Raw genomic sequence first — 15,657 nt, forward strand, 5'->3', positions numbered from 1 at the left:
CGGGCAGGGGGCGGGGAGGGGAGCGGGAGTTCGTCCGGGGGTAGCCGCCTCCTCCGCAGCCCGCCGGCGCCTCGAAACCCGGACCTGCCTCCGCCTCTTCCTCCGGCGGCTCCATCCTGCCTCCCGCGCCTCGTCCTCCCGCCGCCCCCGCCGCCGCGCCCCCGGTGGCTGCCTCGGCGGACCCGGGAGGGGGCCAGTCCGCCGCCCGCTCGGCTCGGCCCGGCCCGGGAGGCGTGCATGCCCCGGCTGCCCGCGGCGCTCACCAGCAGCATGCTCTATTTCCAGATGGTGATCATGGCAGGGACGGTGATGCTGGCGTACTACTTCGAATACACGGACACGTTCACTGTGAACGTGCAGGGCTTCTTCTGCCACGACAGCGCCTACCGCAAGCCCTACCCGGGCCCGGAGGACAGCAGCGCCGTGCCCCCCGTGCTCCTCTACTCGCTGGCCGCCGGGGTCCCCGTGCTCGTGGTAAGCCCGGGGGTGCCCGCCCTCGCCCCGACTGCCCTTTTCCGCCCCTCGCCTTCAGGGTTGAGGCCCCGCCGAGGTCGGGGCGCGGCGGCCTTTGCCTTCTAAGTTCCTCCAAGTTGGCGGCAGCCCCTTCCCCAGAGGACATTCTTCTAGGGCGCGTCGGGGTGGGTGCGAAGGAAGCCCCCAGCTCTCCCCACCTGCCACCCCCGCACCCCCGCTACCCCCCGCGGTGGCCGCACCTTAGCGTGACACGGAGGGGGATGGGAGGGAAGGGGGCTGTAGACGGTAATGGTGGGAGTCGGGCTGAGGAGGAGGTGAGTTATCCGGTTGAATCTTGACTTCATCTACTCTGTGGCCTTGCTCCGCTGGCCGCCACCTCTCACATTGCGACTGGAAGATGAGCAGCAGCGGGGCCAGCGGGAGGGGAGACGGCGATCAACTGCTGGGGTGTGGAAGGGACTCCTGCTTCCAGAGTCGGGGCGCAAATTCCCTTTTTACCGCCTCCTTCCCTTTCGAAAGGAAGTGCCAATTAGACTAAGCTGACCAGGGAACAAATATCTAAAAAAGAATATGAGACCTCCTAAATGAAGAGGCTCCAGCAGCAGTGCTTGCTGAAAAGCAGGAGCTGTGCCTAAATTACAAGATTTATTTAAACGCTCTTCCATTCCCTGGGCGGCTTAAGTCCTTTTCTCATAGAGCTTTTCTGAGAATGCCTTTTGGATTTATGAACTGTGTGTGTGTCTGTACGGGCACATGCACACACATATATATACACAGATATACATATGTAATTATTAGAATGATAATCGTATAATAATTTACATATGTGAATGTGGTACAAAGTTATAGGTAGGAGAATTGGTGGTGTTTTTTCAGAAAACAATGATTATGGTTCCTTTAATACTGTCAAAGTATTGGAGGTTCCCTTCCTGTGGTACAGGTCATCTGTCTCTCTCTCTCTCTCTTTCTCTCTCTTTCTCTCTCTTTCTCTCTCTTTCTCTCTCTCTCAACAGATAACTAATAGGAAATTAAAAATGAAGAGGGAAAGGAAAGGGACTTTTTTCCCCAGTGGTTGAATGTGTAAATTGCAATAATGAATGTTAAGAATATCTGTTTTATCTGTTAGGTTTGGATATTCATGTTTTCTTTGATTTTAGAGGAAATGAGTTAATAATTTACAAAATAATGAAAAGTTCCTAACACACATAATGGAATTCCACAAACCAAGGAACTTCTTGATAACTTCAAAGTAACTTTATCACAGGTACTGTGATAGTTGACTTCAAATACGGCTCCAGCATACTGGTTTGAAAAGTGTTAGACCTTGCACCAGAAAATGTTTTGTTTTGTTTTTTTTCAGTTGTAATTTGCTAAAATATATCAGAAACCCCAAATCCAGCTTCATGTTTGTGTTCTCTCTCCTCTATTTGGAAAGCTGTAAGAGAAAAAAATAAATTGGTCATTCTTGGGCCCTTTTGCTTTCTGCAGATGTTGGGTTTCCAGACACGTGTTTTCTAGGAGACTGAATAGCTCAGGGATTTTTCAAGGATTTTTTTTTTTTTCTTTTAAGAAAAAAACCTGTCACTTTCAGGACACTGGTTTGGGTACAGCCATAATCAGTAATGTCTGTAACTCATCCCTTGGTGATTACCATTCTGTGTCTTATTTAAATGAGATAGCACTTTTCAGATCCTAACCATCCATCCATGGTGTCAGGTGCCATTTAGAGGCATAACATATTTGCCCAAAGAATTTGATTATTCTCCACTTACGGGGAACCACAGAGGGGAAAGGGAATTAATTAGTCATTATTGAGCGCCTGCTTTGTGCTGGGCACTGAATAGTCATGGCCACATATACTTCTCAGAGCATCCCTTCCAGGAGATAGTCTCTCCAGTTAACATTTGAGGACCCTGAGGATCAGATAATAAACTAGAAGCACCTGAAAACAAAAATGGTGAGTGTGGTGTTTGATGCCTGTGAGACTGATGCCAAATGCTATACTGCTTGTCCTACTTCCAAAAAATATGTTCTCTGAAAGAAGATGAGAAAGGCTGCTTGGGTGGGGATCTAGAATATTCTTGAGAGATTTTAAAAGGGAGGATCCAACTTGATTTCCATGTTTTGATTTTCAGTTCATTAGTTACAAGAGAGAGAATTTGGGAGTCAGTCTGAAGAGAAGGAAATGTTGGATATTCAGGCTAGCTGTGCTCCTGGCCTTTGTTTCCGCTTCTGCTCTTCCCAATATTACACTCTCATAGTGTGAAAGTTTGGGAACAGTAATGGCAGCCCTGCTTTTCCATTCTTCTCAAGAACACTGGCCTAGCACAGTCACTTTGCATGAAAACAATATTATTAATAATAATGTTAGTAGTACCCATCATTTGTTGGGTTATATACCCTATACCTATCTAATACTTGCATTATCTATGAAAGCAGTTATTATTACTGTCACCTACCCTTTGGGAAAACTGAGGTTTAGGAAGGTTACGTAACTTGCCCGAGGACCAAGGCTAAAAACATTACACCCAGAATTTTAACCCTACTGTGTCAAGCTCCCAAACCTGCGCCTTTTCTATTACAATATGCAAATTCAGCTTACTCATAAATCATTCTTCTAAATAAATGCCTCAAATGGTCCCTTTCCCCATCTTTTACATTTCTTGGACTGCAGTGATACAGATTCTTCATTATATATATTTTTAATCTTCAAAACTCATTCTAATCCTTAAAGTTAATTTTGAAAAGTAGCTCTCCTCACTGCCACAATCTGTGGTTTTGTTTCAAATTTGCCAAATTTATTTATCTAAAAATTAAAAGCAAAATATTCTTTAAATAGTGTTGACTTGGGGCACAGGTTTGGAGTCTGACAAGTTTGGATTCAGATTCGAAGTGCATCCTGCTGTTATGGTAAGAGTTGGGGATTCTGCTTGCTGTGTAACCTTGAACAACTAATTTAAAGCTCCTTAATCCTTAATTTTCTAAGTCACAGGATTTTGAATATTAAATGAGATATAATATATAAATATCATCCTTGGCCCATAGTTGATACTCCATAAGAGATCACTATTTCATTAACACTATTAGTAAAATAGTAATTCAGTAAATGCTTATTGAATTCCTGTGTTGCAAGCATCAGCCAGAGTAGTGGTTATAAAGGTAATTTCAGAAGTAAACCATGGCCACTAATCCTTAAGAGTTTACAAGCTAATTTGGGAAATTAGGTAATCATGCCAAAAGTCATAATGTAAATCACCATAATAAAAGTGTTATATGCACATATTTACATATATATATATACCGCAAAGACCTCTGGCGGTTCAAAGAGGACAAGGTCATTTTTATTTGGAGAGGAGAAGAAAGGCTTCATGAAGAAAAGGGTGGCTTTTGAGATGTGACTTGAGGAGAGCTGAAATGGAGTTTGAGTCAGGACATCACAGAAGCAGCAGTGTGAACACGAGCGACTGCTTGGTAGCAGAAAATGCTGTCTGTACTCTTGAAACAGCGATTGGTCTGTCTTGTTTCTAAGAGTGGTGTGTGGGGAATGCAGGGGTATATGGCAGAAGAGGAAGACTAGTGTCTCATTGCTGAGTCCTGGAACGTCAGGCTGAGTTTTTCTCCATTTGTTGGGAATTGAGTAGGGACTTGTCTGATGGGTGGTGTTTTAGGACATGTTGGGGACAGTAGTGTAGGGCTCTTCTATTATTAAAATATCTGTGTAAGATAATTTTACACTCTTCTTCCCCGAGTCTATTTTGTGTTGTGAAATATTATTATTTTAATTGTGTTTTCAGAAAACACCTGTAATTTGGGCTCATTTACAAAGATGTCATGGTTTATAAACTCTTTGAAAACAGGTACTGTTCAGTTTGATCTGTATGCATTTACCAAAGCACCACCTACAGAATTTACAGATATAAATTTAATTAGTGATCTTTGTTTTTCATTGATTAAAAGACCTGGTGATGACAATGGTTCCTGCCCCCCAAATTTGGCTACAGTGGCCACTAGCCCCTATTGTTCCTTAGATCTCTGAGCAACACAGATGATTTGAAGGAGACAAAGCTAGACCATCCCTCTTCATAGAGTCAGAATCAAGACAGAGAAGACCAACACTGAGTGGGGCAGGTCTGAGGGTTAGGGAGCATCTCTGATTGTTTATGCCTGCATCCCCAGGAAGCTCCCTCTGGGTTCCAAGACTCTGAGGCATGGAGCTACTGCCGCTATACCAAGGATGTTGCATCACTAAATGTGGTGGAAGTAGATGGTGACAGAAAGGCATCTTATATCCAGAGCTCCATCTTGTTAAATCAAAGCCTAAAGCTCTCCCATAGACCTCTCCTTCCTTGAACCTTGCCTTGGGTGCACACTACTATCTCCACCCATCTCCACTCCTGGAATCCTATGAGTATAAAATGAGTTGACATTTAAGTACCAGAGTAGTGCCCAGCTGAATATGTGTTAGCTACTGTTAGTCCTCCCAAGGTTGGGATAATTAATCAAGACAACCTATTTAAGGCACCTAGCAAAATACCTTTGTTAGTGGGTTCCAGGGCTGCTAAAATATTTGAGGTGGACAGAAGCCACCTAGTTCAATCCATCACCTGCAAAAATTGGGGAGTCTGAATAGCAAGAACAGTAAAACTCAGTTAGAACTCTGTTCTTCCAGTCAAGTCAGTGATTTCTGCCTTTGACGACTCCTCCATTTCTTCAGTGGGCTAACAATAGCTAATATTTCCTATGTACCAGACATTGTGTAATGTACATTTAATGTGTTACTTCATTTAATGTTCACCATGATAGTACTGTCTTTAAACGTAGGCACTATCATTAAGCCCACTTTATAAATGAGAAATAGGATGTTTAGTGAGATTAGATGTCAGACTTGTATTAATTTTTTTCAGTCCATTAGTATAATTAATCTTCACAATAAAATTATGAAGGAGACTTGGATGTAAAAAGGTGAGATGACCAGTCCAGAGTCCCACAATGACAGTGCTAGAATCGTCAAAGCCTGTGCATTTAGTTCTTTTGTTATGTACCTTTATCCTTACACATTAAACAAATCTTTAAAGATATTTAGTCATAGGGATTCAATACTAGAAGGGTCAAATTTTTCTCAAAACTATTATCTTCAATTTCATTTTTTTCTGGTTTGATTGGAAACTTTGTGTTCTGGTGTAGACAGTGGTTTCAATGTGTAGTGTAGGAAATTGTTTTGTTTCCTATTAAGCTTGAAATGTTGTGGAGAGGTTGGTGGCAGCGGGAGGGATTCAGAGATATTTCTGTTGTTCTGATCTGGAGTTTCTTATCTCTGTGGCACACATTGGCACAGTGCTTCAGGCACCTGCTTTTCTGTGGAACCACCCTCTGGTTCTAGACCTGCAAACTGCAGTGCACGGAGAGCTGAGGGGACCTCTGTTTCTAAGACATGTTTCTTTTTTGTTGTGTTTTTTTTAACATATTTATTGGAGTATAATTGCTTTACAATGGTGTGTTAGTTTCTGCTTTATAACAAAGTGAATCAGTTATACATATACATATGTCCCCATATCTCTTCCCTCTTGCGTCTCCCTCCCTCCCACCCTCCCTATCCCACCCCTCTATGTGGTCACAAAGCACCGAGCTGATCTCCCTGTGCTATGCGGCTGCTTCCCACTAGCTATCTATTTTACATTTGGTAGTGTATATATGTCCATGCCACCTTGTCCCAGCTTACCCTGCCCCCTCCCTATATCCTCAAGTCCATTCTCTAGTAGGTCTGTATCTTTATTCCCATCTTGCCCCCTAAGACATGTTTCTTAAAATGGGACCTAGCACTAGATTTGAGGGTGGGGAGGGCAGTGAACACACTGAAATTGTATTATAAAATACCTTATGTACATATGTATGTATGTGTGTGCGTATGTACGCATTTTTCTAGTAAGAGCCTCCATGGCTTTATCGGATTGTCAGAAATGCCCAAGATTCCTAAAAGTTAAGAACTACTCTTTGAGGATTTATGGATCTGTTTAAACTCCTCCTTATGTCTCTTAGGCCCTTGCTTTACTTAGATATTCTCATTCATATTCATTCATTCACGTTCACCCTCCCTCTTTCCCTTCTCCTCCCTGCATTCCTTTGATGGTCTCTCTTTTTTCATTCATCCCGTCCCCTTTGCATACTGATTAGGAGATTGTGATGGGGGTAGGTGGTAGCAAAGGCCCAGGAACCTTAAACCAGCTTGCGTTTCCTTTCCCTTTCCTTCTCCCTGCCTCTCCCCCTCCCTTCTGCCTCTTCTCCTCCCACTCCCCTTCTTCCTTTGCCTCTCCCCTTCTCCCCCTCGCCCTCCATCCCCTGTCATTCATTATCCCTGTTGCTTCTCTGCACCAGTTACCTTATCTGAAAAATGTTGACTTATTCCTTCCTGCCTTTCCTACCTTTTGGAACTGTTCTTGAGAATCAAACGGATGTAAATGCACCTTGGAGACAATAAGTCACTTCATGCATATGAGGAAAACATAATGTGAGCAGATTACATGGGTTGTGTAGCTGCTTGTTCATTGGAGATGGTTAGACTGCTTATAGCATGGCTTTGTCAGCCTAATACACTTACTCTGTGGAGTAGAAAAATGGAAAAGGTTTTTATACTTCTTTTCTTATTTTCTTGTAGAAAGAAGAGCAAAAATAAAAAGACAACAGTATGAGATGGCCTAACTAATTATTACAGACTATTACTCCAATACTCAATGCTGTTTTTCAAAATGTTTCAATAAGCTCTTACTGTCAAGATTATTATAAAGAATCATCCCATTTGTGTAATTTGAAAGAAATAATGTTTCCAGGGAGCAATGTTGCTACCATCTGTTAAGTGTGCATTGTATCATATTCATTTTTAAATTTGTACTGTGCCCAAAAGTCATTATTTGTAAAAGTTTGAAATGATGATAAGGCATCTACTATGTGCTAGGCACAGTGCTATTACTTGACTTGTATAATGAGGGAGGCATATTCACTGCCCTTCAAGTGTTCAAACACTATGCATGAAATTATTTCTCCAAGCCTCAGCTTTCTTGTCTGTAAATTGAGATGATACTTAACATTGTCTTTTAAGAATTAAATATAAACATGCATTAAGTGATAGCTGCTCTTTTAACATAAATGCCAATAACATTTATTGGTGCTACGCAGCAAAAGGACATCAGGTGTCCTTAATCATTTCTGTTGAATGGATGTGGTAAACCATTTACTCTTCACATTAACTATTTCAGGTACTATGTGTGGTAACTAACACATCTAGGGAGCTTAATGCAATTCCTCCACTCGGTAAATGCCACATCTAGGATCTGAATCTACTACTTCAAATCCGATGCTCCCTTGGCTACCTGCCATTGCCCACTAATTTGATTCATAGCCTGAATGGTGGCATTCCTAGAAGGCAGAGGAGAGTTAAAGCATATTGATTATGTATCACTGTGCTCTTTACAGCGTCCTTATGCTTGTAAATGTATAGGCTCAGTTACAACCAGACATGAAAAGGGGAATTTAAAATCTATGTTCAATATGTATATGTATAGCTGATTCACTTTGCTGCACACCTGAAACTAACACCACATTGTAAATTAACTATACTCCAATAAAAATTAAAAAAATAAAATCTGTGTTCAAAGACAAAACTTCATTGGTTCCTAAGACCAGTGGAATAGCCAATAGAACTTGCTTCTCCCAGCTCAACATTGCCATCCATACAGTTCGAGGAGGCAAGTTCTGATGTCAGAGATCTTAACCTATAGTTAGGAAGAGCTTTTAAACAGACTTTGGAAAATCATAAGACTTATCATTTTGATGGGAGATATTGTAAAATATGTGAAATGGAGTTCTATATTCAGTACTATTTAAACTATTTCTGAGAATGCCAGTTTTCACTCAGCAGGCTACTTACTTTTTTAGTCTTATTATGACAGATGTAGTTTGAGAACCACTGTCAGTAAAATCACCATTTTTTTTGTAAAAACAGAATCCTAGAGATTTTTTTTCCAGATCAGGTGCGTTTAAAACTTTAAAGACAGTCTTGGTGGACGTTTCTCACTGAGAGAACATGTGTGAGTGGAAGGTGTGTGTGTGTGTATATGTGTTTTTGGTATTTAATACATTTGTAATTTTTTGTATGAACTCATTTTTATCTCCCTTGCTTCTAACCTTTATAGTGCTCCCCCACCCTTCCCCTCAGGAAAAAGAATATTTCTGAAACATTTTGCTGTATCCTTTCAGACCTAGCACCAACTCCTCTAAGTAGATCCTTTTTCCCAGATGAGGTAGCTGCATTCTCCTCTATGATTCCTTTGTGGCTTTAGCACATTACGGCATTAAAATAATCTTATATTGTGTTTTATGTTGTATTTAATTTTATTCATGTTTCCATCACTAGACTTGAGCATCTCAAAATCAGGGTTTTGTAATCTGACTCATCACGCCCAACTCTTTGGTTATTTTTGGTGGATAAATTATGCAGGGACTAATCGAAGTTTGTGATGATGAGGTTATAATGACCGAATTCTGCTGAGCACACAGTTACTTAATAACCATTCATTAAAATAGGCAAAATATTCCGTACAGCCTATTCTGTAAGTTTAATGAACTGGCAGTTCTCTGTCCTTTGATGGGTTTTAAGTGTATAAACCCTGTATAAAAGGTTCAGCATAGCCAAGGTGTGATTCTGTGTCCCCAGACTGACATGCTTTAAGCAGAACCCTTCCTATCCATTGAGAACAAGTCACTGGGGTATGGGTTACAGGCCTCCCTGGAGTCTTATACCCTGATCATTCAAGGGTACGAAGTATCTCCAAACTATTTTAGTCAATCCAGTTCAATAGCTTGAATTTCACCAATTAAGAGTCCATTTTAGCATTTACCATGCTAACTAAAAGTCACTACTTTCATCAGTAAAAAATCATTTTATATCTACAATGCTAATTTAGTTGTTAATTAACATTTGATAGCAAAAAGACTTACAGCAGCCCCTTTGGAGTGTGACCTTTCTGATAAAATGCTTGTGACTTTCTGGACTTCCTCCCTCCCTCCCTTCCTCGTTCCTTCTTTCCCTGAGCAAATATTTGTTGAGTACCTTCCATGTGTAGCATACCTTGGAAATAAGGCTTACAGAAGTTACTTGCTCCAAATCCCAAAACCAGAATTAGAGCCGATCTTCCCCTTTTCCAAATCTTTCAAAGCAGTGTCAGGAAGTAAAACACTCCTGAAATCATGGGGCGGTTAAATACAAATGCAGTCCTGACATATCTGCATATTACCAAAATAACTTACGGCATTTCTTCTCTAAGGATTGTGTTGATATAACCAGCCCTGCTATGTTGAGGAAATTGTGTATTGTGTTTCTAGCATAATGATCCCTTTTTTGAAAGGGTGCTCTCAGTAGTGCCAGCAGAAACTGTACTTTTCTATCGAGATTTTTTAATCGAGATTTCAGATTTAGCTTTTTCTCACACTGGGGTGCACAGAAGCACTCTTGACACTGAGAAGCATCTTGTATTTCCAGAGATCTCATCAAAGCAGAATGCCATGTTCTCCCAAACAGCAAAATTGAGCAGTCTTGGATAAAGGCAGTGCACCTGGGGCCTCATCTTGTAATTTAAAATGAGCTCCTGACATTTCCAGTCAAAAAACAAAACACTATCTTTGGGTTGGTGGCAATGACCTCTTCCTTCACACGTGCCTTTCCAGTGTGGGGTTTACTCAGTTACTAAAATGAATGAAGAGACTTAGTCAAAACTACGTGACAACCCTTTTGGTCTTTCACAAAGAGACCTTTGTTTCTTCTTCTTGCTGGCTCCATCACATGGTTCCTTGGGGGGTCTCCTTTTCCTTTTTCCTGGGACTCAGTCTAGAATACAGATAGAGGAATCCAGTAGACACTTTATTCAAGCCACACTGTCAGGCTTTTTCTGCCACTCCATTTTCGGAAAAGATTTGTGAATCCACTGTGAGAGAGATTATGCTTCTTTGTAGCTGGGACTTTTTAGTCATGAAAGAGGCCTTAGAGATCATTTAGTTTCATCTCTTAATTTCCAAATGAATGGCCAGAGAGATTAAATGACTTGCCCAAGGCCATGCAGCTAATGAGAAATTACACCAATTGCTGACATATATGGGCACTTGGTATACATCAGTCCTTGTTGTACTTTACACATATTAACTAATTTAATCCTCAGCATTAGAGGTAGGCACTATTGTTATCGCAATTTACAGATGAGAACACTGAGGCACAGGAAGATGAAGCAACTAGCCCATGACCCCACAGCAAGGAAGTGACATACCTGGGCAGAATGTCTCCATATGAGCTTTGAATAACACAGAGATGGTTCTCTTCTCCAGTACCAAATTTTTTGTCATCTCCCGGAGAGGTTAAGGCCGCCTGCAGCAAATCATTCTGCATAGCAGTATTAGTTGGGAGATAGAGATGAAGAGTATGTGATTATTATGATAGCTTTTTCCTTATGACTTTATAGTGCTGATTGAAAACATTTTCCTGAATATTGTATTTACAATTAACACTTAATCTGTGATAGTGAAGACATAGTAACAGATAAGGAAAAAGAGCATTTAATTCCCAAATCGCTTGGTTCTATTATGCCTTCTTTTATGTTGCTGACATCAAATCTTTTCAGACAAAAAGTAAAACTACATTTGAAACTTGCCACAAGTGGATATAACAAAAACCTAACCATTTTTTTTTTTTTTAACTAATTAATTAATTTTTGGCTGTGTTGGGTCTTCGTTTCTGTGCGAGGGCTTTCTCTAGTTGCGGCAAGCGGGGGTCACTCTTCATCGCGGTGCGCGGGCCTCTTACTATCGCGGCCTCTCTTTTTGCGGAGCACAGGCTCCAGACGCGCAGGCTCAGTAGATGTGGCTCACGGGCCCAGTTGCTCCGCGGCATGTGGGATCTTCCCAGACCAGGGCTCGATCCCGTGTCCCCTGCATTGGCAGGCAGATTCTCAACCACTGCGCCACCAGGGAAGCCCCAAACCTAACCATTTTTAATATGCAGACGTTTAAGTTCTTTTTTGTTAAATTTAAAACTGAGGGAATTTAATTAGGGAGTTGATTACACAGGTGATGGGAAAGTTGAGAAGCTGAACAGGAAATGGTGAGACCACCCAGAGTTTATACAGTAGCAGAAAGCCACTACTACAACTGCCAAGGCTGGAGAGACGAAGGAAGGAGATGGGGTTATCAGAGCTTGAGGCAGAAGTTGGAACCTAAAATGATGTATTTCACAGGAGCTAAAAGCATGGAGGAGAGCTCTTGTTAGAGGTGTTGCCTGAGGAGGGAGGAAAGAAGTGATGAAGAAATACCGATTTTGCCTTCTTCTGCCTTTCAATCTCCCATCCATACCTCCCAGACTTTAAGTTCTTTTAATGTGATTTTTACATAACACAATAAAATTGTCACACTACATATAATTGATATATAGCCTATCTACTGCATTCAAGACATAGTTATTACGTTTGGCATACTAGTTTGGCATAAGTTTGGCAACTAGTTAGAGGCATGGAAAAGCTATTGGTATAAATATATTTCAGGAAAAAGGATAGACATTTATATATTTATATGTTTTGAAGTCTTCTCTTTTTTTTGAAGGAACTCAGAGACATTCTCAAAACTTGGTCCAATCCTGTGGTGCCATTTGCTGACAAACAGCAGTGACCTGAGAAAGCTCAGCTCTCTGCTTTCTGTAGTTCTGTCTGCTTTCTGTAATTCTCTCTGCTGTTTCCATCTGTTAAATGATCTCTATTCTTTAATTTGGGCAACTTCAATCATACCTCTTTCATAACTCTTTCCTTGATGTGTCTAGTCAATAGTAATCTATCTTTCCTATAAACTCCTTTTTCTTTTAATATAAGTCTTTCCCCTTATATACTTTCCATAAAACAGGAGTAGTTGCAGGTGTGGGATGGGGAGCTGGAGAGAAAGCAAGACAAAAGAAAAGGATCAGTAGTAATAATGTACTCTTTTATGGAAATAGTGAATGCAGAGAATTGGTAATAAATTTTGTATTCGAAGGTTTCACAATAATCTGAAATTAAAATAAATAAATAAAAGGAGCAGTGACTCACTGGACTCACAGGCAGGTGACCTGAGCTGTCCTCCTTGCTCTGCTGCTTTCTACCTTTGAGACCTTGAGAAAGTCAAGTAGCGTTCCCGCCTCTGTATCATTAGATAATTGGTTTGAAAGGGTTTGAACCTCACCCAGGGCAGAAAACTGACTCATGGCCCCCGGAGCAGCTCTTAATTGGTTTGAAAGGGTTTGAACCTCACCCAGGGCAGAAAACTGACTCATGGCCCCCGGAGCAGCTCTTTCTGTGCATGAAACAAGTCTGACAATTAGGACGCTCTGTATTACAATGAAAGTCTGTCTCCCTGTCTTCTGCTCAGTGGTCTCTCTCACCTTTTGAAACCATCTGGAACCACCTAGATGGTTTCTCTCTGACTCTTCCTTTCTTGAGACTTAAAGTCTTCATCTTGACATAGCATGGATTTGAGTCCATTTTACCCTTTTGGCCACTCACATCTGACTTCACTTCGGATGTCCTGTGTTTTTAAGGTGTGGCACCAGCACTGAATGATGTGTCTCAGGTGTACTTTCACCCTTCGCAAATAGAGCAGGAATTTTGCATACAGTTTTTTTCTTAATGCATTAGCCTTGGGATCAATATCCAGTCACCTTGTGGTTAGTTATCTCATCTGTAAAGGGAGTAGCTTAAACTTTCCGTCAAGTAGGCAGAAGCACTGTATGATGATGTATACTGTTCTGCTCCCATGGCCACAACAGACATTGCTAAGAGACTGTGGCATTTTCTCACCAGCTGAGACTGATCTGGGCTTTCAGTCCTTAAGACAGAACTCCAGGCAACCTCTTGTAACTGTATTTGCCCTCTTGGAGTCAAATGACTATTAAAATGCTTCAATTGTATGTAGCATGTACAATGTAGTATACTGCATGGCTATGCATTATAGTTAATTACATTCAAATACTATGGCCGTCAAAAGATTATAAATGCTTATAGAACAGCAAATATGTCTCGTATATCTTTGACTCTTGCTCATCACATAATGCCTAATAGAGTGCCTTTCAAATAGTAGATGTAAGTAATTATTTGTGTATTTTATAAGAGAATTAGAGAAGCATAAATTAAAATTATTTATAATTTTACCCGTTCACAGATACTTAAATCGTAAAGTCCAGATTATTTTTCCTAAACCCATCTTTAATATTTTACTTTATTTGCCAGTGATCCCTGATTTCAAATATTTTCCCCATGTACACTCACTTCATTTTTTTCATTTACTTGAAGTTATATAGAATGTAGTTCAAAATAAATCTTATTTACTTCATATGAAGAATATTTCAAACACCTATCATTTTGTTTTAAAAATCTTTAACATCATCAAGTTTTGCTCTGTAACCACTATTTCATTTCCCCATGTCTTTAATTGTCCGTTGCACATACTTTTGTAACTTAAATTGTCACTACTTAAGCTTTTATGTAGCACATGCTTTCTTCATCGTGTGACATTTTCTTTATTTCAATACTTTACTTTCTCAAAACAAATTGGTTGACTTAAAGAGCATATCATCTTCCATTCTATTTTGTAAATTAAACCACCAGTACATTTTCCGTGTGAAATTTGCATGTATGGTAAATTGGAAAACTTTTTTGGTGTTCTGAAGGAGGATTCAGATGGCTGGCAGGGCTTCTAAATGAGATGAGTCATGATTTTATTGTCACTCAGGGTCTCTGAATCATACTGTATACATTTTCATTAGTAACCATAGATTAAGAGTTGAAACATTTGACTCAATACATGGAACTGTTTTTGAGGAGAGTTTCTTTCCTTGGAGAGTGATAAAAATTAGTGGTGCTTTAGAGAATGACATTAACGAGTAAAGAAAGATTCAGTGCTGCTGGGGCAGGCAAATCACTTACAACTTCAATTAACTTCAGGAGGAACCAGGAAAATGAAATTAGGATTTTACTGTTTATGGATAATTTTCATTGAAATTGGGGATTTCCCAATTAGAGTAAAATATCAAACAAGCGCAAATTAGTTCCTCTCTGAAACAAATGGGTGCAAATGAAATGGTCTCCTAGCAATCACATTAAAGCACAATGACCTGGTATTCAGTAATTCATTTCTTCATGTATTCTTTAGAAAACATTTACCAGTCCTCCCCGGACAAGGCTTTGTGTGTGTAAGCGATTCTACACATTCAAATGGAAGAAAGGATTCCGGTCCTCAAGGAACTCAGCCCCATGTGTGTGAAGAGTTAAAATATACTAATCCTGATAACTGACAGTGGGCTGGGGTGAGGGAAAGCGAAGAAGGGAGTGAAAGAGACTTCTGAGAGCAGGTGATGTTAGCTAGTCAGGGACGTGAGGCAAGGGTGTTCCAAGCAAAGAACAAACACAAAGTCATTTAGACTGGAGAAACCTTCTTGTTTGAAGAAACTCCAAGAATGTCTGGAATGGAAAGGTGTCTAACACAGAGGCAATTAGGTTCAGAACATAAAGGTGTTTAGTAAAAAGTACATTACAGTAATACTCAGAGTTTGAAGTCTAAATTCCCTTATCAGCTTGAAGAGGTAAACCTGTGATACACAGTCTAACCTCTTAGGCTCACTTGATCTGTCTGCAAAATGGGACATCTAAATCTACCTGTCTTACAAAGTAACTTTATTTCTGTGACTGCTTTTAATTTAGTAAACTAAAGGAGAAACATTAGAATACTTTTTAGAGTTTTACGGCAATATTCATCACATGGGTCTTGGCTGGCAAGTGTGTTCCAGAGTACTTATATTTTCCTTGTTTTAAATAAACATACCATTGTGAAATAAACTCTTAGATAGCTACTGAGAAGTTAACCCCCCGACACATATATTACATGATTTTAAATCATTATTTGCAACATGGACAATGCTAAAAGATCCATATTTGTATAATTATGAAAGCTTATGTTAGTAAGCACATTTAAAATTTAAATTGGTTAGGATATTTTTGTTACTATTGCTGTGTTTTGCTTCTATAATTAGGTCATTTTGACTTGCATTTTATAAATTACATAACAGGTGTGCTCACCTGTGTAGTAAATGTCTTCAGTCTTCTCATTTTAAATTGGATACTAAAGTGA

The 15,657-nt window shown here is 40.2% G+C and overlaps 1 protein-coding gene across 1 annotated transcript in view; it reads left to right on the forward strand.

Annotated features, from left to right (window-relative positions):
* The first annotated feature begins 222 nt into the window (after positions 1-222).
* PLPPR5 (phospholipid phosphatase related 5) overlaps positions 223-15,657 on the forward strand; it is a 123,082-nt gene continuing 107,647 nt past the window's right edge. Inside the window, exon 1 of the mRNA XM_061186285.1 lies at positions 223-474. Coding sequence (XP_061042268.1) covers positions 238-474 — 237 coding nt within the window. The 5' untranslated portion in view covers positions 223-237. The remainder of the gene's footprint in view (positions 475-15,657) is intronic.

The sequence above is a fragment of the Eubalaena glacialis genome, chromosome 3 (assembly GCF_028564815.1).
Source record: "Eubalaena glacialis isolate mEubGla1 chromosome 3, mEubGla1.1.hap2.+ XY, whole genome shotgun sequence".
Lineage (NCBI taxonomy): Eukaryota > Metazoa > Chordata > Mammalia > Artiodactyla > Balaenidae > Eubalaena > Eubalaena glacialis.